Source organism: Caloenas nicobarica, chromosome 5, assembly GCF_036013445.1.
Source record: "Caloenas nicobarica isolate bCalNic1 chromosome 5, bCalNic1.hap1, whole genome shotgun sequence".
In the NCBI taxonomy this organism is placed as follows: Eukaryota; Metazoa; Chordata; class Aves; order Columbiformes; family Columbidae; genus Caloenas; species Caloenas nicobarica.
The window spans coordinates 21,469,965-21,480,838 of record NC_088249.1 but is presented as its reverse complement, the minus strand read 5'-3'; the positions used below and the strand labels follow the sequence as shown (position 1 = coordinate 21,480,838).

At 36.9% G+C, this 10,874-nt stretch overlaps 1 protein-coding gene across 1 annotated transcript in view; it reads right to left on the bottom strand.

Annotated features, from left to right (window-relative positions):
* Nucleotides 1-228: 228 nt before the first annotated feature.
* Nucleotides 229-10,874, bottom strand: part of GTF2A1 (general transcription factor IIA subunit 1) — a 31,696-nt gene continuing 21,050 nt past the window's right edge. Inside the window, exons 8-9 of the mRNA XM_065635101.1 lie at nt 9,126-9,215; nt 229-4,803 (exon numbers count right to left, since the gene is read on the bottom strand). Coding sequence (XP_065491173.1) covers nt 4,696-4,803; nt 9,126-9,215 — 198 coding nt within the window. The 3' untranslated portion in view covers nt 229-4,695. The remainder of the gene's footprint in view (nt 4,804-9,125; nt 9,216-10,874) is intronic.

Here is a 10,874-nt window from a genome sequence, read left to right as displayed (position 1 = left end):
CTCTAGATAAAAATGTGAATTCTTTATAACTATATGAAGATGTTAAATGGACGGCAGAAGTTGGCAAAGCAAACTCAACAAGTATGTGACAGTGAAGTTACCTGCGTGTGATGAAAATAAATTCAGAATCTTCAGTGCTATTACATAAGTCATTAAGCCTCGTCTATTAAACAAAAGCACATGCAAGATAGTAAACAAAGTGGCAAACGTTTTTAAATAACATCTTTAATTAAAGTTTTTGCAAAGGCAAAATATTAAACTTAAAATAGGTCTTAGTACATCAAAATACTAAGTTCTCTAATCGTATTCCAAGCATGGCCTTTGAAACATAATATCCTGTATATCACAGAGGAGCAACCTTGATCTGCAATTGTACAGAATGAATTTTACAAACATAATAAATATATTTACCCCCTTACACATAACAGTATATGTACAACAGCAGTTGACAATAGTAGCTCAGAACAGCAAAAAAGGATATTCCCCCACTCTGTAATCTATTGGTACCCCACGCACTCTGGAACGTGTCTCACTGGATGACTGTACATATAGCTAACCCAAGGTAGTTCTTCCTGTTAAAAAAAGCTCCTTTTGTTCCACAATGTCTAATCCACTAAGTAATAATTAAAAGACACACTGCATGAACTGCCTGAAAAAAGCAGACAACACAGAAACCAGTGGACTGGTTTTTACACATTTCCCAACCAGTCACAGCAATGGGAAAACTAGACTGTAAATGCCAGACACCGACACATCGCAATATGCACGTTTCTTCATCTTGTATAGTCACTAATCTCAAAGTCTGCAAAGAACTCCAGCTGCAGCTGGGGGTGTGGGTGGGGTGGGACAGGCAACCCCACGACGCTGTGTAAGGCAGCCCAGTGTCAACCCAGTGTGCGTTATCCTAAACCCACTGCTCACTTCCTTCTTTTTTTATTCATTAGGAAGCTTTTGCTTTGGGGGAAATTTGGGGGGGGGAGGGGGCGGGCTTTCTTGTTTTTAAAGGAGCTTTTACAAATTAAAGAGATTGAATCAAAATGAACTTTAGTTAACCAGGTCTCTAACTCCTTCACTGGAATTAAAAAAATTTTACTCTGGTAGTGCTATGTGGTGACGTAATTACTGCTCTAATTGTCAAGCAGTGGAATTGTTTTCACAGACTCAATGAAGTTTATTTTAACACTCCTAATTGTGCAGCAGAAATAGAGAAAACATTTATATAAAAAGAAACCTGTTACAAGACACAACATGTTCTTTGCTCTTTTCTAGAAACTGTGCTTCAGAATCACGTATCAATGCTTGGAAACAAACCTGGACCACAATTATCACTTTAAATTGTGTTTAGGCAACTGAATGATGTTTCAAATGCAACTTGTGAGTACAATGCAGGAACAAGGAGTATGAAGCCTCAAATAAATCTTGTCACTAACCAGCAAATGAGGGGGAATAAAAACATATTTTATTTAAATAGTCCAATATAAAGTTCCTTATGTGACTAAATTCTCTATTAATTCCTTAAAAGAAAACATATCTCAATTTGTTTTCAACTTAGATGTTTTAAAATGATTGCACACACTAAAACCAAACAGAATTAGAGCAAAAAGTTGCTTTTCTGATTGAAGCACTGCAGGAAATTTACTCTCTCAGGAATCAAGAAAAAGTCTTGTCATACTGGCAAAACAGGTATTCAGCAGACTGAAAAGGCACGAGACTCCCAGTTTTGCCCAGCTGCTCTACAAGTTTCCATCAGCCATCATGCTTATAATTATGAAGTTATCTTTCCCCATTTTTTCCATCATAAAAAGGTGCTCCATTATCTGTGCAAATTTTAATATAAGCCCTCTTGAAATTATTGTTTCCATAATACTGAACTATTTAAATGGGAGGAAAAGAACAACAACAACAAACAAACCACAACTAAAAAAAAGGGGGAGCGGGGGGGGTGGAAAAATCATTTATGATCTATGAACATGGGAATCCTTTGCCCTCTGAAAGGAATGGCTTCTTTGGAAACTAATGAAATGGTCTGTTCAGTTACATTGTTAAAACCATGATTAAAAATTCAAGTACAATAATAAAATTAAGCAAACTACATTCTTACAGCAAGCTGCTACAATAAAATGAAATTAAACATGCTTTTTGATTTAAAAAAAGGAACACTTGATGTAGCAATAAGAGCACAGTTTGGTATGTTCACGTTTGACTGGCTTTCTGAAAACTTCACAGGTATTTGTATTTGAAGACAAAACTTCTTATCTGAAAAGCATATCATACAATAAGCTTGCAAGAGACCGTGAAAGTTCAGAAAGCTACCAACATCCTTCAGAACAGTCTAAGCTTAAATTACTTTTAAAGTTCTGCTATCCCTTAAAAATAAATAAAAGGCTACGCAGCTTCTAGTATATGTATGAGGGTGGGAAAAAAAAAAAAATCACTAAGATGTATGAAAACAAAGTGTTGTACAAATAATCTGGATTCCAGTAGTATAAACAGGAATCTACAGCTAAAGGGATTTTTTTTCCTTTTATTGGTTTGGTTGTGCAGCATTATGGGAATTTTTCTGAAGTCCATTACTTAAGACCTACTGGTAACAGATACGGAAAAGGTGAGGGAAGGAATTAGTTTGTACATTATTGATTTCACTGCAGTTGTACATAGAAGTGTCAACAGTGGTAAAAAATAAAAATAAAATATCTGCTTTGCTCAGAAGAAAGCAAACACCGATCACTTTGAGATACCTTGAAGCCAAAAATGCACTCTAAATGATGATTCCCTTACTGAAGAATAAATTAGAAGAAACATCAATTAACTTTTCATAAATCTCATGTATGTAGTTGGCTTACTAAGAACCACATGGCTCTCGACATAGCCTACAGGCAGTTTTAGTCTGTATCACTGACAGCACCAGTGCACAAAATCACAGCAAAAAAACCCTCTTTAGAATGTGTTTTGAGGTTTTTTTACGTACTACTGAGACTATGAATGTACTTGGAGGCAAGTAAATTGGAGAGAATGAGCAGTCGTTACATACTGCTAAAATACATTTGTGTCTTTGTTAAATCATGTTTAAAAATTTTAATTCTCAAGGAAAAAAGGTCAAAAACCTTGTTCAAATGCCTGCTTCTGAAAGTCTTCCCCAATTTAGTTAAAGTTTTCTGCGCTGTGTCCTTTTTTCCATCATCTTTCAAAGCACTTGATGAAACAAAAAATGTTTTTGAAATGGTGAGTCACATGAACATTCCTTCCTCAACAGTTCTGAAGTATAATGCCCATTCCCTCTCCTCATTCAAAAGTAACTGCAGTTCTGAAAGCAGGGTTTGCAAGAATAACCTATGCATGAAGAAAAGGTCTTCACTTCTCAGGAGAGGAAAGGAAGGAGCAGGAACCAACCTTGCTGCTTTTCACAAAAGAAAAAAAAAAAAAGCCACAAAACCACCCCTATGGAAAAGGCAAGTGAAGAAGTGACTACACAAGGTTTAGTGCATCCAACTGCTTGACTTTCTGTTACCCAGACAGTCTAAAGACACTCTGACAAAAATTTGTGTTCTCAAAGCTGTGCAGCTCTCTTCAGGAAACTACATGCCACCTGGAAACTTTAGAGCGATTAACTGCTGCAGGTCATTTATGGCTATACTTTTTAGTAAAGCGGATCTTTGATTAACAGAGTTGTAGCCAGGATGTTAAAATTTTTATGTGATTTTCTATTTTAAAATTTAGTCATTCTTGTGGTCTGTTGAATTACTTGTGAATGTCTGGACTACATATGTAGTAAGCAGGTGAAGGAATGCATCTGTTATGCCATTACCCACACATTTGATTCAAAAGGTCTCTGAAGCCTTTAAAATTAAAAAAAGGGAAAAAAAAAAAATCAGTAGAAACTGATTCAGTGATGCTGAACCACCACCAAAACAGCAAGAATATAATTGACAAGTTAAGCAATCTGATTTTCGTGGGGGGGAGCTACAGGTGCTTAGTATTTAAAAAATACAACCCTAAATAAAAGGTATCACTTACATGAAATTAAAATAATTTTGAAATATAAATGATCATTTTACCATTTTGTAACTGCTAGGAACAACAACCTGTTCACGGGGAACTGAATTGAAAACAACAAATAGATATAATAATTAATGAGCATATCAGAATTAAAAATATTTTCCTTATACAAGTTATTTAAAATTTAACACCTTAATTCTTACCCTTCTGTACAAAGCTTGCACGCAGTTTAAGTAACATTCTGACCATCCTCACTACCAAAAGGAAGTGTTCAAAGCAAAGATTTGTACACACAATAAGCATTTTCAGATTAATAATCTATCAAAGGGAACAGTTCCTTCAATCAGTGGAAGAAGTATTTTAAAATCTTAAATCAAGGGAAGAAGGGGGGGGAGAACAAAGCCTTACATGCTAAATACCAGCTGTAGGTACCTGTATGTAGAACTGATGATTAAGGTATTCCTAACACACAAAACCAGCTCCCAGACAATGCTATAGCTGCTACAGTCCATGGCTTGCTTGTTTGAAGTAGTGTCTTTGTTGCCACATTTTACCTTTGTTCCAATACTTTTGTTTATCGTTTATTTCTGATGTGCAGATATACTTTTTGATTGGAGTATATGTCCAAGTCTCAGCCTTTCCTGCTTTTGATTTTTTTTCCTTTTACAGGGAGTTTTTTTTGTTTTGTCTTTTAAAACTTCACCATTCTGCGTCCCCAATGGCTTTGGAAAATACATAATCTCTTCCGTTAAGATTCATGATGCCATCTTTGAGATGAAATTTCCATTTGTTTTTACTTCTATGAATCTGAAAACAGGGAAAAAAGTTGAACTATTAGTCTGCATCAAAAATAGGTAATAATGTGTAAGTAAATTATAATAGCAAGAAAAAATGAAAATAACTACTAGACATACATTACTGAATTACTACAGATATCTTGAAAATCACTTCCGCATTCAGATATGAAAAACGAAAAATAATTATGCACATTCCAGTATTTTGTGTTTTCATTTTTTCAACCAGGGACAGTAAATGTCACAAAACCATGCAAGCACACAGGCACTCCAAAATCCAAAGCATATAGCATATTTTTAGAGATGGTTGGAAAGGAGGAAGAGAGATACATCCACTTGTGCTGCTTTAATTTGATTAAATTACCTCTGATTACGACAGCCACAAAACTCCACTTGAAAGCCAGAAATCCCCATTTCTACCACCGTAACAGAAAGACTAATGTTTTAAACCAGCCATGACAGGATCAAGCACTAAGCTTTATTATTTGTAGCTCTTGTCTAAACTCCATTCTGCATGAAAACTAGTTTGATTATGTTACGTAAAGATAGACAGCAGGCCTATTCAACTGGCTACTTCTAATATTAGAGTTTGACTTTGGGTTTCTGAAAGTTAAGTTTTGGTTAAAAGGCAAGGGGATTATTTACAATGTTTTCAGTCTGAAAAGCTCTCTGGTACAAAATGCACAAACTGATATAAAATATATGTACTAGAATTACATTCCATAATTTCTCCTCAACAGTGAGTAATTGTATATGATTTATATTCCAATTCTCATCGTAAAACGTCAAGCAAGAAAAGTAACATCTCCAGTATTGGGGGCGATGGCATGAAGCTTCAACTGCAACCTATAGACTTCCCAATTACATTATTGGTCCTTTTAAGGCTTTGTTTAAAAGAAATCTGTAAGATTAAGCTGGGAGATCAGTCCGGCTATTTGCCCAAGACATGCTAGGACAGAAGAAAAAAAATTTAAAAACCGAAAACATTCATTCCATTCTTGTTCCCCAGTGAGTCCATATCACTGGTGTCTGCAACATAACAAATCTTCAGGTTATAATGGATATTCCTGTTGACACAGGATAATAAAAAGAATAAACAATTTTATTAATATGCTCTCAACAAAAATACTCCATACAGAAGTAACTCTTCTTTCTTCATGCCCATTCCCAAACAAATACAACCCGACTACAGGAAGCAGCTTGACCAATGTGGTGAAGAAGATCAGAGAAGATACAAGGGCAAGAAATAGTTGTGGTTTTAGAAGACTTCGATTATCTTATGCCTACTGAGGAAACATCAACGTGCAGCATGGAGGCTGTTTTAGATACTATACAGTCAAGTCCTAATTCATGAAGAAGTAAAGTCAGGAATCACAAAACACACTATCCTTTTCTTCATTCAAGACATTGTGCAGGACTTAAGTTAGAAAATATCACCAGAACTAACAGCAACTACATTTCCCAGGAGTAGTAAGTCAATAAATCCACTGGAAGAGTGTTTAACTAAACTTAGGTTCTTATGTTTCATTTAAAACAAAAGGAAACTGAACAAAATTCAGACTAAAGGTAGAAGAGTAAATTTGGGAAAGAAAAAAAAAACCCCGCAAACAAAAAGACCACACACAACCTCATATACTGTAAGCACAGAGCAAATACCTGTCACCTAGCAAAAAGGGCATCAGAAAGAGCAAAATACCACCAACGCAATTAAGCAGCTGGACAAGAAGATATTCAAAGAAAGCAAAGATCTTTCAGAAAGCTGAAGTGCTGTCCCAAAGAGAAAAGATAATCATAAACATTTGCAGATAAAACCAAAATGTAATTCTGTGATCTCAAAAAGTTGAGAAAGTTTTTCAAAAGGCATACAAACAAGGAAACCCTATTGCAATTTTTCAATTTCCATCAAGGACAGGAAGTCTCATCATGTACAATCAGTGCTGTAGAAACAAACAGGAAAGTAGCACCAGAACGGATATGACCATAGCATTCAATCAGTTATTAGTACTATTGTTTGGTCTGTGCTCGCTTTTAAGCTAAAAAGTTAGTGGCAACAGCAAATAAATGAACAAGGAAAGGTGTGGATATATACTCTACTTGCCCTTCTAAATGGCATTCAATAAAAATCCCTCATCAGAAGCATCTGAGCTGCCGTGAGGCATGAAGGAAAGTCCTCAGGCGAATAAATAACTGAATAAAGATGGGAAAACAAGGGTAAGAACACTGTTTTCACAGAGAAATGAGATCATTCCAGAGATTTGTGCTGGCTGGAGTCTGCAAGGTTTAAGAATTCACTAAACATCTGGCAAAGGACAAAACATCACTGATGATACAAAAGAATAGTTACTGAAGAGCTGCAGAATGACGTTACTGCCCTAACTCATTGTGTAATAAAACAATGGTGGCATTCAACGTATATGACAGTAGTAATGATGGAAAAAACAATTCCAGCTTACATGGACAGAAAAAACGATGACTTTGAGTTGACAATTACAAGTCAGGAATGAGATGCCCATGTTCTAAGACTTTTCCACAAGAACATCAGCTCTGTGCTCAGTGGGGTCAAAAGCAGACATGAACTGTTGCCGAACATTGCTACAACACTTAATAAACTGAAGGTTCACACCTGTGCTATGAATAGCTCTGAGCCTCCATCAGCCTTATCTACCTGAATCAAATAAGATAGGGAAAAACAAAATAGATCTGGAGAATTTAAGTAAAAATAAACAAATGTTTAGACAGTCGTACAAGTATCAACGAAGCAAAGTGTAGCTCTGATTTCAAAGAGATGACTGAGGTCTGCAATACCGTAACAGGCACCAAAAAAGCAAAGAGGAAACAATCTTCTAAATAAAGAACTAGGAGGTATCATATGAAACTAACGGGTTAAAAACTAGGTAATTCTCCACATATAACATTATTAATTTATGAAACTTCTTGCCATAAGATAAAGTTTACAAGGATTCAAAAATAACTCAGTTAATTTCTCACAAATTAATGAAAAAACTCTCTGCTGGCCATTGATACAAAGCCACTCTCCCTCAAGAGGCAGTTCACAGAAGGATGGTAAAATGCTTTACATGAGCATCACTACCTGTTTGCCCTTGTCTCATTGTTCCAGAGGCACCCACCACCAGCTGGGGCAGGACACCATGCAAGAGGAACTCTGCTCACAACTGAGCTGATCCTGTGCATTTAGAGCCAACACGAACAAATGTTTAATAAGCGAAGTTGTCCTTTCAGAGCACATGGCACTAGAGGTTAATGACGGACACTGCTACCTACTGAGTTCACATTCTTAATTTTTAAGAGGGTTAGGATTTCAGAGCAGTTCCCATTGCTCAGCTTTAGCAGCTGCCGACAAGCTTTTCTGACTGTTGTTCTGAGGTCCCTCACTATCCTCACAAACTGCCTTGAAACGAACAGGTTTGGACTGCGCTCTGGAGGAGACAGATGGCTGGAATGTAGATACACTTCTCTCTATATTAAATTCTCTGTTGAATCTGATGACAAGTCTAAGCAAAGTCTGGGCATAACTGAAAATTTTCTAACCAAGCCATTCTTTGCAACATAGGAGCTTTTATTCAACAAGCTTACAGCTTTCTTCTGTTTTAAAAAGGATCCTTATTCATCGCAGTCCAATTAATCTAGCACAAGAAAAGAAAGAAAATGCACACTGAATAATCTTTCTGCATACTACCTCAGTAGAAAGGCCTCTGATATCCTCTGGACACATTTAAAACAATTCCAGACGTGAATGAATCCTTGCATATTCCAGTGCAAATGTGCAAAAAGAAATCAGTCATTATAGAGGAGGCAAGACAGTTCAGCAGAATTTAAAGCAAAGTAAGCAAAAGCATTCCACACTGCCATTTCAGTAAAGAATGCATAGCACAGAAAGAACCTTCTCCTCTGATAACTATTCTATCATAAAGAAGAGATATTTTTAGTGATCAAGGAACAGTTTTCCACAAGTCTAAATCGTAATGACTACTTCTTCCATCCATGGCCATGGCAAATGTACAAACTTACTTACAATAGCTCACTTCTCCTAAGCTCAGAGGACTGACCTTTTGTTAAAGGTCACAGAAAAACATGATGAAGAAAAAAACATGCAGCCAGTTTTCCATAGCTTTACTCATTACCAAGTTTACTACAAACATGTCACACAAGCCTGTTTTAAAAACAAACAGCTAATTTTTATATTACCATTCACATTATAATCTTTACAGATCTACCTGTACTTAACAGTCACAAAGATATTACTGAAAAATTATTATGTGATAGGAAGAAGAACAGAGACAGTACAATTCTTGGATTCTGTTCTGTAGAGATTACCTTGTCATACTGGCACACAACAACATTTTCCGTATCAAACAGTTCTTGTCCTTCCTCATCACTCACATCATCTTCACTGTTAAGAGGCTCCTGAAAGAAACACACGCTAAAAGTTATACTGTTTAGTAAAATCAGAGCTGTTACTTTGATTACTCACATGAGGCTACAGTCTTGTCTATGAACTACAAGACCTAAAATGCATTTGTGGTGGGGAATATCAGGCTTTCCAGCAGAGGGCTGATGTACACACATTTCTGCCCTGCCGTCCATCCTGAGCAGACATCCTTATCAATTTTAGTCTGGAACTTCAGTGTCCAGGCCAGATTCTGGGCACTGCAGCCTTCTGTCACCACAAACATTCTTGTTCTTTTACTGTAAATGTTCTGGTGTTTGCAATTTGTCTTTACAAAAAAATTATCGTTACGCAGACTTTCATTTTTCTAAAGCATCCAAGCGGTAGAAAGATGGCATCAGTCACACCACTCCCAATGTGTAAAAATAGAAACTCCATGACTTATTCACATTTGGCGTACCACAAACAGAAACAGACCTCTACATGTGCAGAAAGCAGTGGGGAAAACAAGATGCTTTAGGATGTTCTTGCACAGACACATACGAAATAACTTCTAAAATGTATTTTCATGTGCCTTAAAACTTACTTTCAGTTCTTCCTCTTTCTGCTAACACCTTGTTCCAGCAAAAATTTGGGATTTTTCTTTTTATGTCTTGTAAATAACAAACATTTCAAAAGCTCAAACAACTTCTAATAAACGCGAAACAACTTTTCTGAAGTCTGCTTTATAATCATCTTCCAACCTGCTTCTAAATATATAAGCTAAATTGAGGAGATGCTAGTGAGAGGAAAAAAAGGTGTTCTAGAGGTCCTAATTCCTTCCAAAGTAATGCTATGTTTAAGTGACTTCAAAAGCTTTAAGGAACTCGTCCACTAATTAAGTAACTGCTGATGAAAAAAGGTAGCAAAAAATTACAGACCTCTGGCATGTTGATAATAAAGTCTTGGCATATAAAAAATTTTCCACAAGAATGCTAGCATTAAGGCACTATTAAAGAACACTTAATATTGAAGCATGATGACCTATACTTAATAAGGCACCTGCAGTTTATTAAATATTGCCAAAAATGCTGATTGATTTTGGATTACACTCCCCCTCCTTCCATCCCCACTTGCATTGGTTTCTGTCATTTGGTTTCAGTTTTGGTTCTGAATTCAAGCACGTTTAAGTTTATTATTTGCGTGGAGTCATTTTGGGGATCCTTCGTGACAGCTGTCAACCTTAAAGCTGAATGAGCCAGTGAGTACAAGGGCCTTGGTGAGGGCTGGGGTATTAGGCAGGCAAAGGGTCCGTGCTTATATCCAGAGGTACCTGTGAGTATGGGATGCCTGTGGGACGAGTGTGAATACTGCATGTCTGCTGGCGAGCACCAACCTGGATGACCCCATGAATAGGGGACCCATTCAAGGAGAGTAAGAAGGGCTGGATCTGGGCAGGGGCACCAGAGGGACATACAAATGTGTGTGTGCTTGGGAACTAGGAGATAATTGTGCATGTGCCTGTATTAACAACCCGTCTCTGCCAGATGAAGAGGAGGAAGCGGATACGGCTGCCTGTGCTTGTTTTACGTGGGTCCTGTACATAGATGCAGTAGAAGGTATGGCTTGCCTGTGGCAGACTGCGACCAGCCATGTCAGTACTATTAAAACACTCAAAGCAACATCAGTGCTGATCA